The sequence below is a fragment of the Artemia sp. Qi Xiang Cuo genome, chromosome 4, assembly GCF_049724085.1.
Source record: "Artemia sp. Qi Xiang Cuo chromosome 4, ASM4972408v1, whole genome shotgun sequence".
NCBI lineage: Eukaryota > Metazoa > Arthropoda > Branchiopoda > Anostraca > Artemiidae > Artemia > Artemia sp. Qi Xiang Cuo.
In genome coordinates, this window is record NC_142797.1 from 35,977,207 (window position 1) to 35,995,674 (window position 18,468).

An 18,468-nucleotide genomic window follows, 5' to 3' on the forward strand; every position below is an offset into this window, starting at 1 on the left:
AAAGAAAGTTATTAACTACAATTTTGTTTAGAAAAGTATTGCATTTTAGTAAAGCAAAAAATCCATATTCTCTCCCCCTAAATTTAGGAAAATTAACCCACCCTAAGTCTACCCTCTCATTGAGTTAATCATGTGTTTTATTCAAGCGAAAGGCATATCTTACTACCTTTTATTCAAATGTTATAGCTAAAATCACTAAATGATGAAGAAGCAATTAAGGTAAGAAACAATTATCTTTTCTATTTTGTCACTATTAAAAGTGCTAACCCCCTCCCCAGCAAAACATCCTGGATTCACGCACCCCCTCCCCGGGAATATAAAAGAAACTTTATCGAAAGAAAGCTTGAAAATAATCTGTTTCTCTTCTCCAAAATAGCACATTGCGTCTGCGCCTAATTATTACAATTGCCTCAAAGTATTTTAATTTTGACGGAGAAACAGTTCCTTTTGACTTTGGCTGCTGCGTTCGTAAACACAGAGGGGAAAGGGTGACAGCTAATTATAGGCCTCGCGCTAGAGAACCTTGTGTCGAAACCATAGCGATATTTTCATTAAAAATTGACAGAAGTCAGCGATCGCTTTAGCTGGAAATATAGAAGGAAGGAATTTAACGAACTGGTATTTCTTTTTGCGAGAATTTGATTGAAAAACAATGGGTGGGGGGGGGATTTAGCTGGAAATATAGAGGGAAGGAATTTAACGAACTGGTATTTCTTTTTGTGAGAATTTGATTGTAAAACAATGGTGGGGGGGTTTAGGTTTTGAGGGTAAGAGAAAATATTTTATGTATTTAATTTTGACGGAGAAACAGTTCCTTGTGACTTTGGCTGCCGCGCTCGTAAACACATAGGAAAAAGGGTCAGAGCTAATTATATGCCTCGCGCCGGAGAGCCCTGTGTCAAACCACAGTGGGTTAATAACAACATTGACGGAAGTCAGTGGACACTTTAAATCACAATAGAGAAAGGCTATAATTTTTCGAAAGAAAATTATTTCTTTTTGCTAGAATTTTGGTTGTAAAACAATGGGGGATGGGGTTAGGTTTTGACGGTAAAAGAATATATTTTATGTTTTTCTAGTGAGTATAAAGATTGTAAAGTGATGTTTTTATTGTATGTGGGGGGGGGGTTTACTCGAATATAGTAGAGGGTGACCACGTAAAACAATTTTATTTTGAAAATAAAAATAATGAAAACAGAACTTACATGGTAAATTGAAGTTGCCAAGGCTTCAAGTTCATCAATAATTTCTTGTGTTCTATCCATTGTGTCACAATACTTTCTGATAATTTAATCACATTGCATGTCCGTTATATACGAAATCTCAAGGGCGAATTGTTATGTAACGGGGAAAACCATATGTAACCAGCCCTCTGATTGGTTGAGAGGGGGGATGTAACGGACTCACTGATTGGCTGAGAAGTAAACACGTGATCTAACTGTTTCCAGGAAAGTAATATCATTGCTGGGAGCAACAAACAACAACAAATACTATTTCTGGACACCATGACATTCACGATCGATTACCAAATCAAGTTCTCGGAAATTCACTTCCCCCTCGAGTCCTAGATCAATAACATTGTTCCCGTTAGAATTCAATGCGCATGGGCAACCTTTGCTCCGGAGTTATTACACATAGAAACATCAAATAAATCGACCAACACACATAATCATCCATGAAAATATACATAAATGTGAAAAAATTCCTGTTTTTCAAATTCTCATTGACAAAAACCATAAACCACGTGGTTCTCGTGCTCATATATGGTGTTAAAAAAAGTTGTAGGTGGCAGCAGGGGTGAATCGTCGGGCTGGTACCCCCATTTCTACTTTCGATTGGAAATTCAAAGGGCTAGTGCCCTTTTTAATAGTCGAAAGTGATTGGAGGGCAACTTGCCCCCCTACGCCCATCATTCCCCCAAAAACATCCGATCAAAATTGTGGGATAGCCATTTTGTTCAGCGTAGTTGATTTCCAGATAGAACATACGTTTTTGAGGAGGACACTCCCCCAAAAACCTCAGGGCAAAGGTTTTTTAATGAAGGCGTTATCGTAGAAACATCAAAACAGGCTCATTTGATTGGAAATTCAAAGGGCTAGTGCCCTTTTTATAGTCGAAAGTGATTGGAGGGCAACTAGTCCCCCCCCCACGCCCATCATTCCCCCAATCAAATGCAATCAAAATTTTGAGATAGCCATTTTGTTCAGTGTAGCTGATTTCAAAATAGAGTTGTCTTAAAAACTTCGAAAAGGGCTCATTCGATTCGAAATTGGAGTGGCTAGTGCCCTTTTTAATAGTCGAAAGTTATTGGAGGGTAACTACCCCCCCCCCACGCCCGTCATACCCCCAAACACATCCAATCAAAATTTTGAGATAGCCATTTTGTTCAGCGTAGTTGATTTCCAGATAGAATATATCTTTTTGAGGAGGACACTCCCCCACAACCCTCGAGGCAAGGGTTTTAAGTTATGTCTTGAGGGCATATAAGATCAATGTTGACAATGTATAGTTTATTAATTTTTTTTTTTAAGCAGGACACTTCATATAGAAGGGTTCGTCATAGAGACTTCAAAAGGGGCTCATTCGATTCGAAATCGAGAGTTCCAGTGCCATTTTTAGTAGTCGAAAGTGATTGGAGGGCAACTAGCCCCCCGCTCTCACGCCAATCTTTCCCCCAAACACATCCAATCGAAATTTTGAGATAGCCATTTTGCTCAGCGTAGTTGATTTCCATATATAAAATATGTTTTTGAGGAGGATACTCCCCCACATCCCTCAGTACACGGGTTTTAAGTTATGCCCTGGGATCATATAAGGTTTTTATAGAAGGTGTTGTGGTTGTAACTTCAAAACTGGCTCATTCGATTGGAAATTCAAAGAGCTAGTGCCCTTTTTAATAGTCGAAAGTGATTGGAGGGCAACTTGGGCCCCCCACGCCCATCATTCCCCCAAACACATCCAATCAAAATTGTGGGATAGGCATTTTGTTCAGCGTAGTTGATTTCCAGATAGAACATACGTTTTTGAGGAGGACACTCCCCCAAAAACCTCAGGGCAAGGGTTTTTTTAATGAAGGCGTTGTCGTAGAAACTTCAAAACAGGCTCATTCGATTGGAAATTCAAAGGACTAGTGCCCTTTTTATAGTCGAAAGTAATTGGAGGGCAACTAATCCCCCCACGCCCATCATTCCCCCAACCACATGCAATCAAAATTTTGAGATAGCCATTTTGTTCAGCGTAGCTGATTTCAAAATGGAAAATTTGTTTTTGAGGAGGACACTCCCCCACAACGCTCAGGGCAAGGGTTTTAAGTTATGCCCTGGGGGCATATAAGGTTTTTACATAAGGCGTTGTCGTACAAACTTCAAAAGAGGCTCATTCGATTCGAAATTCAAAGGGTTAGTGCCCTTTTAATAGTCCAAAGGGATTGGAGGGCAACATCCCCCCCCCCCCCGCCCATCATTCCCCCAAACGTATCCAATCAAAATTGTGAGATGGCCATTTTGTTCAACGTAGTTGATTTCCAGATAGAAAATAGGTATTTGAGGAGGACACTCCCCCACAACCCTCAGGGCAAGGGTTTTAAGTTATGCCCTGGGGACATATAAGGCTTTTATAGAAGGCGTTGTCGTAGAAACTTCAAAACAGGCTCATTCGATTGGAAATTCAAAGGGATAGTGCCTTTTTATATAGTCGAAAGTGATTGAAGGACAACTAGCCCCCCCCACCCCTACCATTCCCCCAAACACAACCAATCAAAATTTAGAGATAGGCACTTTGTCAGCGTAGCTGATTTCCAGATAGAAAATATCTTTTGAAGGAGGACACTCCCCCAAAACCGTCGGGGCAAGGTTTTTAAATTATGCCCTGGGGGCATATAAGGTTTTAATAGAAGACGTATTCGTAGAAACTTCAAAACAGGCTCGTTCGATTGGAAATTCAAAGGGAGTTTGCCCTTTTTAATAGTCAAAAGGGATTGGAGGGCAACTAGCCCCCCCCCACGCCCATCATTCTCCCAAACACATCCAATCAAAATTGTGAGATAGCTATTTTGTTCAGCGTAGTTGATTTCTAGATAGAAAATATGTTTTTTAGGATGAAACTCCCCAACAACCCTCAGGGCAAGGGTTTTAAGTTATGCCCTGGGGGCATATAAGGATTTATAAGAACTCGTTGTCGTAGAAACTTCAAAACAGGCTCATTCGATTGGAAATTCAAAGGGCTAGTTCCCTTCTTAAAGGTCGAAAGTGATTGGAGGGAAACTAGCCCCTCCCCCACGCCAATCAATCCCCCAATTACATCCAATCAAAATTTTGATATAGCCATTTTGTTCAGCGTAGTTGATTTCCAGACAGAAAATATGTTTTTTAGGAGGACACTCCCCAACAACCCTCAGGGCAGGGGTTTTAAGTTATGTCCTGGGGTCTAAAAGGTTTTTATAGAAGGCGTTGTCATAGAAACTTCAAAAGGGGCTCATTTGATTGGAAATTCAAAGGGATAGTGTCCTTTTTGATAGTAAAAATGGATTGGAGGGTAAATAGGCCCCCCCACGTCCATCATTCACCCAAACACATCCAATCAAAATTTTGAGACAGCCATTTTGTTTGGCGTAGGTTAGTTGATTTCCAGATAGAAAATACATTTTTAAGAAGGACACTCCCCCACAACTCTCAGGACAAGGGTTTTAAATTATGCCCTGGGCGCATGTAAGGTTTCTAAAGAAGGCGTTGTCGTAGAAACTTCAAAAAAGGCTAATTCGATTGGAAATTCAAAGGCTAGTGCCCTTTTGAATAGTCGAAAGTGATTAGTAATATTTTATGTTGTCGTTGTTTAGACCAGGGCACTTCGTATCGAAGGAGTTGTCGTGGGAACTTCGAAAGTTGCAAATTCGATTCAAAATAGAAAGGGTTGATGCCCTTTTTATTAATCGAAAGTGATTGGAGGGCAACTAATCCCCCTTCCACTCCACTCTCCAATTGGCCCATTATGTTTAAAAACTAAATGTTGCCTTAAGATTAAATCAAAATGCACTGTGTTAATGATAATTCCAAATAAGATATCTCAGCAGTATCCCAAGAACGACTGAGGGTATTATATTCAAAGTTTCGAGGCTACTTCTGCTCTTAAAATTTAAACAAATCAAAATAGTGTAAGTGTATCCAAGCTACCAAAAAAAGTAAACAGATTTTTTTGCGAATGGTATCAAGTTTTCCATTTCAGGTCAACTAGAGGAGGTATGAAACTAAGTTGAACAGTACTATTTGCATTCAGATTTTTAAAATGGCGTCTGTTGTTAAAAATTTCTGAAAATTTTTCTCCAGCATACAAATAGCAGGCCAAACTATAAAGTCTTAAAAAATGAAAAGATTTAAATTGTTATTTTCTTTTTCCCTGAAAAGACTATGTCAATATAAAACGAATAGAAATTAAAGAAAAATAACTTTTTCCACAAAATAAGTTTTTCAAAGAAAAGCAAAGAACTCCATTAAACAAAAAATTAGCAAAAATAAAATCAAATAATCTACCAAGCTCGAAACTACCACAAATCAGCATCGATAAATAAATGAAACCCAAAACGAACAGAAATTACGGCCAGAAAAAAATGTGCACTTTACTGAAAAAATACAAATGAATGTGCATTGTCAGTTTAATATACAAATACTGATATTTATTAATCAAAATGGTAACATTATTTGATTTATCAAAGTTATAAAAGTAAAAACATTTATATTTTTTTCAGTAAAGTGCAAATTTTGTTCTGGCCTTGGGAAGGCATAGGTGTTTTGCGCCCAACTTATATTAATTTCTGCTCGTTTTGAGTTTGAGTCGGTTATTTATTGTAATTTCAGTTCGTTTCGGGTTTCATTTATTTATAGATGCTGATTTGTGGTAGTTTTCCAATGTGGAACTTTTTCCAATATTTTGTGGAAAAAGTTTTGTTTAATTAACAACGTGTAAGAACTATGTCGTACAATGGTCTCGGCGGAGAAAGATCAGAAATGTAAGCGTCCAAAGTTCGTGATAGTAGACCTACAAGAAGTTCCTACAACTGCAGACGAAATCAATCCAGTCGTAATTACCCGTGTCAATGAGATTTTCAGAAAAGTAGACGGATTTATAGAATCGTAAAGTCAGTAAAAATTCAGTCAACTACTTACCCAGACTTCAAAAACATCCGTCCCCCTCCCAAACCGTTATCCTACGCTGCAGTGGTAATAAGAAACTTTCCACTTGAAATAAAAACTTCTGAATCCCGCAAGGTGTTTATTACCCAATTGTGCGAAAATGACTGTGATGAAGTTGTTGAACTGAAGCGTTTTAAAACTGAAAATAAGCTACTTATTAAGAACAAGAAGGCCGCCACAAACATCGCCTAAAAATAGCAAAGTCAGGTCCAAACTTAGAAGCCCGTGCTAAGGCCCCATCATACATCGGTATCGTTACGCAAGTACCTCGGGATGTTACAGAGGAGGAATCGAAGGCCCTCTTCATGGGCGTAATTGAGGTCAAACATAGTGGTACTGCACAGGCATTTAAACTCTATTTCGAAACCGAAGCTGACCTCAAACTTGCCATCAACAGCCCGCCAGTGGTTGGAATAGAACGATTAAATGTGAAAAACTTCATTTTTTTTTTGCCTCTCAAGTGTTACAAGTGCCATAAAAATGGGCATAAAGCCACTTCGCGTACAAATGAAATGTCTGTCGCCGATGCGCGAGTCCTGAACACGTTTCATCAAAGGACACCCCCTTACAAAGCCGATGCATTGTGTAGCTTGTGATTCGTCGTCTCACTCCTGCTGTCACGTAAGATGCCCTGAAAACCAAAAAGTGATTGCAGAGAAGCCTAACAATGGAAATTAGCGTCATTTCCTGGAATATACATGGCGAAGCTCTTAATAAGCGCCCTGTAATTGAAGATTTCGGAACCGAAGCTGACCTCAAACTTGCCATCAACAGCCCGCCAGTGGTTGGAATAGAACGATTAAATGTGAAAAACTTCATTTTTTTTTTGCCTCTCAAGTGTTACAAGTGCCATAAAAATGGGCACAAAGTGGCTTCGCGTACAAATGAAATGTCTGTGGCCGATGCGCGAGTCCTGAACACGTTTCATTAAAGGACAACCCCTTACAAAGCCGATGCATTGTGTAGCTTGTGATTCGTCGTCTCACACCTGCTATCACGTAAGATGCCCTAAGTGATTGCAGAGAAGCCTAACCATGGAAATTACCGTCATTTCCTGGAATATACATGGCGATGCTCTTAATAAGCGCCCTGTAATTGAAGATTTCTTGAGGAATTACGAAATATTATGTTTGCAAGAACATTTCCTAATTTAGATCAATAAGGAGCTCCTTGAATTCCCTGATTTCCACGTATTATTTTTTTCGCCAGCCAAATGTCTTCTAAGCCACGGCAGACCCTCTGGCGGCATTGATACCCTAGTTCATAAAGCACTTCCCATTGTCCTCGTGGAGACCTCAGCTAATCATATCTATATTCAAATTGCGAATCAGACCGTTATTAACACTTACCTTCCAACAGATTATAAGTCCAAAAAATCTAAAAAATGCTTTGCTCTAGCGACCAAACGTCTTGCAAAATCTTTTAGCATCAGGAAATCTGTCCCAAAACAAAGGGAAAGTCCTGGCTTCAACATACACTTCTGACCATTTTCCGATAACTGTCAACGTAAAAATTTTTGCTGCTGCCCCAACAGCCAAGACTACAGTCTGTTTTTTCAAAGAAGAGTGGGAAAAGACAGGCGCATCATCTTCCCAATCAGTCTATGATACAATCCTTCGCAAGATTAAGATCCCTTTTATTCTTTTACAAAAATCTGCAGTTATTTCTCGTGATGATACTCGGGGGCTTATGGATATTTATTGTGCTCTTGTTTGCCATGCCATTAGATGCGGCGTAAAAGCTGCTGTGCCGACAGTGAAAACAGGCGTGGAACGCGAATTCAAGGTTGGTCCCGGAACTCCGAACTGAAATCTGTGTTTCAGAAATCTAAGTTTTGGTTCCAAGTCCGGCGTGATTACGACAGACCACGCACATGCTGGGTTAACTGTGTCCGGAAACACGCAAACCGTGTATTTTCCAAGGCTCTAAACAAGCACAGGAGCGATTGCATAACAAATTTTTCGGACAGCGTGAACCAAAATCCTAGTGTCTTTTGGAAACATGCCCTGTGACCCAAACCTTATGCTACGCCGGACTCTGTTCCTGGTGATGATCTCTGGGAAGGCCATTACCGCCAAGAGTTTGCACCTTCACCCTCCAATCTTAGTGCTAAACATGCTGAAAACCTTAGCTGCAGTTTACAATACCATACAAGTAGTGGTTTTGTTGTGACACGAAGTATGGTTATCTTTGCTATAATGAAGTTGAGAAAGAAATTCAGTAAGGGTACTGATGGTATCTTTGGGGCTACTCTTGATTTTAGTAGTGATCTTCTGATTGACCTCCTGAGATTACTGTACCAAATGATGTTCGCCTCTTGGAATAGTGCCAAAATCTTTTTGAGAAGGTAAACCGATCCCCGTGCTAAAGCGATGTAAACCTCCCCACCTCTGCAGTTCGTATAGACCCATTACTGTGTCGAATGTTTTTTGTAAGTTATTTGAGTTGTTAACATGCGGTGAAATTCGGTCAAAACGTTACGCTCCTTCGGGGCAATTTGGCTTTCAGATGGGACTAGGGTGTGGTCATGTCCTTTCAGCTCAATGTGCTATACTTTTGGATAATGATGCTGCTAGTGAATCCCAAGTTCTTGGTAGCCACGATGTGCACCGTGCATTTGATTCGCTCGTCCACGAATATATTTTATATTCGGCATATAAGAGGGGGGGGGGTCAACCCGTCGGTGATAGGAGCGTATCAGGATTTATATGGTAAATTCGTGGTCCGTTTTTATATTCCTGTTATGAGCGATATTTATGTCGTCTTACCAGTTTATGAGGGAGTGATAGAGGAATCTAATATTTCACCTGATTTTTTTAATAATACAATAATAAAGCCACAATCATAAATTGAATGTTCACCCATAGTACGTGGTTTGAATCTAAGTCTAATTTGTTATACTGGTGACGTGTTTATGCCTTGTCGGACCATTGCGCGCCTCGAGGAGGATTTTAAAATGTTAAATAATAAAGACCGGAAAATTGGTCTTAGTTTCAATGCAGCTAAGTCTGAAATTGTTCTTTTTAATTGGAATGATTCGACTGATGCATTTATTAGACTTGGTGATATTATCGTTCAGCCAGTGTCTTCTTTAACTTTTTTTAGGCCTTCCTGTCGGGACTTCCATTCGAGCTACCCGCTCGCTCGTAGTTAGCCACCTGCAAAAGCGTATTTCGGCGTCATATGGTAACATTGTGGCAAACAAACTCCGTCTTAATCGCATGATTTTAGCTAGGTTGTATAATGCAACAGCGTTGCCACGTATTCTGTGTATTGCACCTTCCTGGACAATGCTTCAGAAATCAGACATAAAGCAAATTCGGTCCTACTACTTTCTTTATGCAAAGCATCTGTTGAGACTACCTTTGTGCACGCATAACTCATATATTAGCCTTCATTATAAAGCTACAGAACCATGTCAGGCCGTTATAGAACAAATTGACAATTTTAACGCAAGGCTGTCGCACGAGGGGCGTCCCTCCTGCGGCAGTAGTGTCGATGTAGTGCTTTTAATTGTTTGTTCTGTACTGTTTTTTTCTTTTTTGTGTATTATGTTGTACTCCGTCTTCTTGCTTTTTTTGTAGTGACGGGTTAGAAATAAATAAATAAAATAAGGCTGTCAAATTGGTATTGATCAAATATCTGAGGAAGAGAATATGGTATTAGGTTTGAACTTCCAGTGAAAGTTGAGGGAAATATTAAACTATAGGGGCTTTTTTCACTCATCAATGTGATAAGATCTTACATCCGTTGTCAGAAAACGCTTAAAAGTGAAAACTTTGAACAAAGATCTTACATCTTTGGTCGTTTTTGTGCAAACGTCTTTCACCATTCTGCTCTGATCAGCGGTCTGAGAACAATGATGAGTAGATCATCAAAGTTCTTTCATCATTGTTATATATGGCAGAACAGTGGCCGTCTTCACACTTTTTGCTAACATCAGTGAGCTGTAATATCTTAGAACAAAGATGAGTTAAAAAACTATAATCTTTACAGAAAGATGTAAGATCTTAGATGTAAGATCTTAGTGCTAAAAAACGGGCCTTACATAAAAAGAAAACACTACTTGTTTCCATTCTTGTCAAGAGGCGTATCTGCTACATGTCAGGAATGACTAAGGGTATTAAGTTAAAACTCTCAGGAGATGTTGAATTAAATCAAAAGAAATTATGTGCATCCAGTTTGTCAAAATGTCGTATCTGCAATATATCTGGAATGGCTAACGCCATTAAGGTGAAACTTCCAGAGAACACTTTGGAGTATGTTGAACAAATCCAAAAACAGCACGTGCATGCAGGCTGTCAAAAGGACGTATCAGCAATATGCCGGGAACGGATTAAGGTATCAACCTGAAACTTTAAGAGCTAGTATTGCTAATACTGCGACTACTTATGAATCTGACTGCTAGTGCTTGCAACTGAAACTATGACTAATTTTAGTGCTTGTGATTGTGACCGTGACTACTCTGGACTATATATATATATATATATATATATATATATATATATATATATATATATATATATATATATATATATATATATATATATATATATATATATATATATATATATATATATATATATATATATATATATATATATATATATATATATATATATATATATATATATATATATATATATATATATATATATATATATATATATATATATATATATATATATATGAGGCATGTTTTTTAAGTAAGTACCGTTTTGAGATTCCACCGCCGCAGCGCTATGGTCGGCGTTCTGCGCATGTGTGCTGGTTACCTACATCTCTTGTCTACGCACTGACGCCATTACAGTCTGATTTTTCATTGTATACGTTGTTCATTGAGTGTTTAAGATGCCTCCGACAATCGTGAATCCCACCGATTGTGAAGTATGAGGTGTTATACGATTTCTGAGTGCTAAAGGCGTAAAATCGATCGATATTCATCGTGAGATCTGTGAAGTTTACAGACAAAACCTCATGAGTGATGGAATCGTAAGGAAATGGGTCAGAGCATTTAAAGATGGCCACACAAATGTGCATGATGAAGAACGGAGTGGGCGTCCTTCGGTCTTTAATGAAGATTTGGTGCAGAAAGTGGAAGAAAAGGTGAGAGAGAAAAAGACGCTTTACAATTTCATCAATGTGCGACAGGTTTGCTCAATACTCTCGTAGTGTTTTTTATCGCATTGTGACTGAGAACTTGAATTACCGGAAATTGTGTTCACGTGGGTTCCAAAAATGTTGACGGATTTGCACAAAACCCAACGTTTAGGCAGTGCATTGACTTCCCTTGAGCGGTACCAAAATGAAGGTGAAGATTTTTTAGACCAAATTGTTACTGGTGACGAAACATGGGCGGCCTACGTCACACCAGAATCAAAACAACAATCCATGGAATGGCGACATTCATCATCTCCCAAAAAAGTAAAGCTTAAGCAAACAATATCTGCCCGGAAAATCATGTGCACAGTTTTTTGGGGAGCATTGCTAGTGGCGATTTTGTCTCGCAATGAGACAATCAATGCAGCGTCTTATTGTGAGACATTGAACTATCTGCGTCGTGTAATCCAGAACAAAAGACGTGCCAAGTTCAGTAAGGGTATCGTTTTGCTGCAGGATAATGCCCGTCCACATGTGGCTAATTGGACAAAAGATCTCATCAAATCTTTTAAATGGTAAACTCTAGATCATCCTCCATACAGCCATGATCTGGCGCCCTGCGACTACCATTTGTTCCTGCATTTGAAGAAACACCTGGGTGGTCAGCGTCTTCAAGACGATAACGAAGTCAAAACAGCTGTGATACAGCGGTTAACACGTCAGGCGGCAGAATTTTATAAGGAGGGTATTCAAAAACTGGTGCCACTCTATAAGTGCCTCAATATTCACGGAAATTATTATGTAGATAAGTAGATTAAGGTACAGGCTTTCATGTAAAAATAAAATTATTGCGATATCTTTGCATATATATATATATATATATATATATATATATATATATATATATATATATATATATATATATATATATATATATATATATATATATATATATATACGAGGCATGTTTTTTAAGTAAGTGCCTTTTTGCGATTCCACCACCACAGCGCTACGGTCATCGTTCTGCGCATGCGCGGTGGTTACCTACATCTCTTGTCTACGCACTGAAGCCATTACCATAACAGTCTGATTCTTAATTGTATACGTTGTTTACTGAGTGTTTAAGATGCCTCCGACAATCGTGAGTCCCGCCGATTGTGAAGTACGGGCGGTTATACGATTTTCTTAGTGCTTAGGTTTTATCCTTGTATGGTATACCAGACAAATACATTAAAGTGATTAGTGCTATGTACGAGAATAACACTGCTGCGGTTAAGGTAGGAAATGAGGTTAGCAGCTGGTTTTGTATTAAATCAGGAGTTAAGCAGGATTTTGTTCTATCCCCCTTTATATGGATTATTTTGATGGACTTTGTTTTAAGGAGCACAGGAAAGGCAATGAGAGACCACGGAATCAAATGGGTAGGAAAATGTCTCCTGGACTTGGATTATGCTGATGATTTAAGCATCCTAGATGAAAGTGTGAGCAAAATGAATGAAGTTTTAGAGGTTTTGCGAGTTCAGGGTGCTAATATTGGTTTGAAAATTAATGTTAGGAATACTAAGTCACTAAGGCTAGGAATAAGTGAAGATGAAAAGGTGACGTTGGGTAATGAAAAGATTGATCAGGTGGGTAGCTTCACTTACCTTGGTAGTATTAATAGTAAAGATGGTGGGAGCAGTGAAGATATTAAAAATATAATAGCCAAGGCTCAGGGTTTTTTTTCACAGTTAAAAAAAGTCTGGAAGAATAGGAAGATAGGTCTGCAAACCAAGATTAGAATATTAGAAGCTACAGTGATGACAGTGGTCAAATATGGCTCTGAAGCATGAACGCTCCGAAAAGCGGATGAAGATTTGCTAGATGTTTTCCAGAGAAATTGCTTAAGGCTTGTTCTGGGTACTCGGCTGACTGACCGTATTTCAAACACTAGGCTATACGAAAAATATGGTTCAATACCGCTTTCTAGGTCTATAATGAAAGAAAGGTTGAGGCGGTTAGGGCATGTTGTGCGGATGAAGGATGACAGATTGCCGAAGATTATTCTTTTCAGCCAACCGTCTAGGGCTGAACGGAAAGCAGATCGTCCCCATCAGGGGCGGGAGGACGTCATAAAGAAAGATTTAAAGGAAATGGGAACTTCGTGGGCGGGTGTAAAAAGGGAGGCTTTGAATAGATTGGGGTGGAGGAGGAGCGTGCGTAGCTGTGTTGGCCTCAGGTGGCTTGGTGCTGCGATGAGTTGTTAGTAGTAGTAGTAGTAAAGGCGTAAAACCGATCGATATTCATCGTGAGTCTGTGAAGTTTACGGACAAAACATTATGAGTGATGGAATGGTAAGGAAATGGGTGAGAGCATTTAAAGATGGCCGCACAAATGTGCATGATGAAGAACGGAGTGGGCGTCCTTCGGTCTTTAATGAAGATTTGGTGCAAAAAGTGGAAGAAAAAGTGAGAGAAAACAGACGCTTTACAATTTCATCAATGTGCGACTGGTTTCCTCAATATTCTCGTAGTGTTTTGTATCGCATTGTGACTGAGAACTTGAATTACCGGAAATTGTGTTCACGTTGGGTTCCCAAAATATTGACGGATTTGCACAAAACCCAACGTTTAGGCAGTGCATTAACTTTCCTTGAGCAGTACCACAATGAAGGTGAAGATTTTTTAGACCAAATTGTTACTGGTGACGAAACATGGGTGGCCTACGACACACCAGAATCAAAACAACAATCCATGGAATGGTGACATTCATCATCACCCAAAAAAGTGAAATTTAAGCAAACAATTTCTGCCAGGAAAATCATGTGCACAGTTTTTTGGGACAAAACAGGAGTATTGCTAGTGGAGTTTCTGCCTCGTAATAAGACAATCAATGCAGCGTCTTATTGTGAGACATTGAACAATCTGCGTCGTGCAATCCAGAACAAAAGACGTGGCAAGTTATGTAAGCGCATCATTTTGCTGCATGACAATGCCCGTCCAAATTTGGCTAATCGGACCAAAGATCTCATCAAATCTTTTAAATGGGAAGCTCTAGATCATCCTCCATACAGCCCTGATCTGGCGCCCAGTGACTACCATTTGTTCCTGCACTTGAAGAAACACCTGGGTGGTCAGCGTCTTCAAGACGATAACGAAGTCGAAAGAGTTGTGTTACAGTGGTTAAGAAGTCAGGCAGGAGAATTCTATGAGAAGGATATTCAAAAACCGCTGCCAAGCTATGACAAGTGCCTCAATATTCACGGAAATTATGTGGAAAAGTAGATTAAGGTACAGGCTTTCATGTAAAAATAAAATTATTGCGATATCTTTGCACGTCTTTTTTTAATTCCAAAACGGTACTTACTTAAAAAACAACCCTCATATATATATATATATATATATATATATATATATATATATATATATATATATATATATATATATATATATATATATATATATATATATATATATATATATATATATATATATATATATATATATTATACATATAAATATGTATTGTGTATTATGTATAAAATTTTAATGTCATCTTAGCTGTATTTTTTCTTCTTCTTTGTTTTTTTTTATGTTTTTCAGGCCTTGAAACTCAGTGAGATGTGGGTTGTACTTCTTTTTGGGGTACTTTTAAACGAGGTTCAGCTGAGATAGCCAAAGGCCCAAGTACCAACTTGACTAGAGGGAAGGTCATCTATGACAGTCGAAAGCCCTAAATGTGAAATATTTCTTTTTTTTTAGGCCTTCAAATTCAGCAAGACGTGGCTGGGGCCACTTTTATGGCTGCTGGATCTTCGGCTCCTGAGCTAGCTACCTCAATCATTGGTGTTTTTGTAGCTCAGGTAAGATTCAGAATTTACTTTTTTCTGCTCTATTCCAAGTTTATTTTCTGCTCTATTCCGTTGTAAAAAAAAGCTTTTTTTCAACTGAAAGTAAGGAGGAAAATTAAAACTTTAAACGAACAGAAATTGTCACCTATTTGAGGGGGTTGCCACCTCCTCAGTGTGTTCCTGTGTTTGCTAAAGCTTTTTAGAACTTTTAAAAGAGCTCATTATTCTAATTAGTCTACCATTGTCTTTCAGGAGTTATTCTTAAATATTTGGAACAAAAATTCAAAATTTAGCGCAAAGAGCGAAGTATTGAGGAGGGGGTCATCCCCCTCATGCACGTAATAGTTTTTGTTGGTTTTACGTTTTAATGTGGTTCCTTACTGTCAGTTGAAAAACCTTGTTTTTTTAAATTTAGTTTCTGATTGTTTTTAAATACTGCAGGGAAATCCGGCTCCACTCTAAAGAAAGTTTCCTTCGCCTACAAAAAATTCCTCCATGTCAATATCATCATATGTGAAAACTTTCCCACCCTTCTCGCCAAAAAATACCCCCGGAAAATATCTGTGAACTTCCCAATAACCAATACCATTGGTAAATAATAGGCAGAGTTCTTAACTTGCAGCTCTTCGCTCAGGGACTGTGGGGGTCAAGTTATATTCAAAGACATGGTTATTAGACTTTTGAGTATGCTGAGCAAATGGATATCTCAAAATTTTGCGTGGGAGGGGCGCTAACTACTTTCCAATATGTTGGTCACCTAAAAGGGCAATATAACTTTTGATTTCCGATCAAATGAGCCCTCTCTCGATCTTACAGGATCACTGGTTTGATGCCTTTGCCGCAAATAATAACAAAGAAAAAAAACAAATAAACATGCATCCCTAATCATTCTTCTGGGAAAAAGTTGCATTCTTCTGGGGTAGAGCATAGTATATATTAAAAACCCAACCTAACCTAACCAAAATACCAACTAATACTTAAATTCCCAACCTAGCCGAAGCTAATTCTCTGGTATAAAGAAGTTGCTTGACGAGTTTCTTGTTGTATCTCGTTTTTTTTAGATACCCTCCTAACCCTCCTGTACAGTGTTCCAGAATCCTTCATAGATCATATTTTAATTAGGGTTCTCCAATAGGGTTCTCTAATATGCTGTATCTGATGGTGTGATTTTTATTAAGATTCACCTACGTTTAGGGGATATTTCCCCATTTTTTTTAAGAAAAATTATATTTAGTCAGAAGTTCCGATGAATAGTAGTTTTGTTGAATAAGTTCTTATTAATATTTCTGTTACGGAATTTTGGGTGGACAGAGAGTGGGATATCGTTCATATGGACGGAAATATTTCGTGACTTTAAATCTTCTACACAGCCGAAGTAATCTAAACCTCTACAATATATATATATATATATATATATATATATATATATATATATATATATATATATATATATATATATATATATATATATATATATATATATGCTTAAGTGCATTGATAAGCTCTATACAACTAGGAAAAGAATAAAATTACCATTTCAAATCACTGGAATCAAAGCTTCTGATAGCACTTTCCACCCCCATCCCCCAGGAAATTTTTGTGATATTTTTGATGCTCTGACTCACCTTTTACACCTGTTTGTTGGTACTTGTGTGAATGTAATATTTTATGCTATATAGAATAAGATTGTTGCAATGGGAAGAGGAGCATTAACCCTCTCTCCACCAGCATCAATAATAAAGGTGCAGAATAAAAATATTATGAGAATCAAGAATGATTAAATAGAAATTTATACCTCCCTCGCCCCTTCCCCAAAACTGCTTCTATGTTTATTTGAAAGGGTCAATGAGAGTTGGGATATCTGGGCCTTAAAATGCACCCTTTGAGGTATTTCTCCCTTCACACATACAAAATGAGACACCACCCTCCTTCGTAATAGGTGATGAGCACTTACATACATTGTATTTAATTTTGTGAAATATTTTCGCAAATGAGTTTAATTAAATTAAGCTTTAAAATAAGCATCAGAAGCATTCTTCTATAATAAGAAGGGAGAAATCACCATGCAGCACTCGTATTGCGCTCTTTCAGGTATCCACTCCCACCGACCCAATGACCCGCCACCCATTCATCGTAATACCTGATGTGCTATTTTACCTCACTAAACATGATTTCATGAAAAATGAATTGCATCAACTTAGTTAATCAAAAAACAACATAAATATCCATATCAACCATTTCTCTTGAATAGGCTACGTGACTTTTCACGAACAAATACTCTACCGTGCGGCACTACTTCCTCTACAACTAGGAAGCTGAATATAATTTTGTTTATAATTTTAAATCAACTGAATATTTCAGAGTTTTCAGTCGATAACAACTGAGTCCTCAACGGGAAAAAAACCGTATTTTGTTGCCAGAAAATGGCATAAAATGCCACTTTTCCATGGCATAATCATAATGGTCACTTAAAAAGTGCACTAGAGCTTTTAATTCCTGTTAGGATGAAAAAACAACAAAACATGCATCCCTGACCTTTTTATGGGAAAAAAGTAACGTTCCATATTTTTAGATAGGAACTTGAAACCTCCACGTAGTGGTTCTCTGATATGCTGAATCTTTTACTGTGATTTTAATTCAGATAATTGGTCTTTGCGGGGGTGTTTCTTACAGTTCGTTACCATGCACTGTTTGATAGCTCAATTACTAAATCCTGAAAATTTTTCAAATCTAGCTCCACTACTCATCTTTGAAATCTTAAAGCTAATTTGCCCCGAAATAGATTGCTTATGCTATTGAAAAGCTCCTAAATTTTTCAACTCCTAGAGGCCGTACTGCCACGTTATAGTGTATTCGTCTCTAAACTTATGTACATTCCGCATAAAATTAGTAACTATTGCTGAAAGTCACGGGCGCTGGCAGGGGGGGGGGGCGCAGGCCCCCCATGGAAATTTGGAACTATAAAGTAAATTTAAGGAAACTAAAGGAAAGATAGCAGAATAGGTGAAAAAAAAACATGGGGAAAATTTAAGTTGGCCCATTGTTGGCTGCCTGCCAATAGATTTTGACCCTTAATAAGGAAAATATAAGTTCTAATTTGTGACTGAGTGACCTGTTTCCAGTTTTCCACAAACACTTTTTTTTTGTGATTTGGTTGAAGTAACAAAAAAAAAATTCAAATTCTTCATAGTAATGAATGGTAAGTAAATGAAGATCCTTGTCAATAACGAAAATATAAGAGCCAAACTATTGATAAAATTCAACCAAAGAATCAGCTTTTTATGAAGAGCAGAAGAACAGAATAGGTAAAAAAAAACATGGGAAAAATGTAAGTTGGCCCATTGTTGACTGCAT

At 38.1% G+C, this 18,468-nt stretch overlaps 3 protein-coding genes across 3 annotated transcripts in view; all 3 read left to right on the forward strand.

Annotated features, from left to right (window-relative positions):
- Nucleotides 1-7,994, forward strand: part of LOC148953057 (uncharacterized) — a 50,210-nt gene extending 42,216 nt beyond the window's left edge. Inside the window, exons 5-6 of the mRNA XM_089087854.1 lie at nucleotides 6,348-6,592; nucleotides 7,584-7,994. Of these exons, the coding sequence (XP_088943980.1) occupies nucleotides 6,348-6,592; nucleotides 7,584-7,994 (656 nt within the window). The remainder of the gene's footprint in view (nucleotides 1-6,347; nucleotides 6,593-7,583) is intronic.
- A 5,621-nt stretch (nucleotides 7,995-13,615) lies between these two features.
- LOC148953058 (histone-lysine N-methyltransferase SETMAR-like) lies at nucleotides 13,616-14,548 on the forward strand. The gene is made up of 2 exons (XM_089087855.1): nucleotides 13,616-13,981; nucleotides 14,207-14,548. The coding sequence occupies exons 1-2, from the start codon at nucleotides 13,616-13,618 to the stop codon at nucleotides 14,546-14,548; spliced, it is 708 nt and encodes a 235-aa protein (XP_088943981.1).
- Nucleotides 14,549-15,031: 483 nt separating this feature from the next.
- The window catches only part of LOC148953059 (putative sodium/potassium/calcium exchanger CG1090), a 138,668-nt gene continuing 135,231 nt past the window's right edge, over nucleotides 15,032-18,468 (forward strand). Inside the window, exon 1 of the mRNA XM_089088273.1 lies at nucleotides 15,032-15,126. Coding sequence (XP_088944399.1) covers nucleotides 15,064-15,126 — 63 coding nt within the window. The 5' untranslated portion in view covers nucleotides 15,032-15,063. The remainder of the gene's footprint in view (nucleotides 15,127-18,468) is intronic.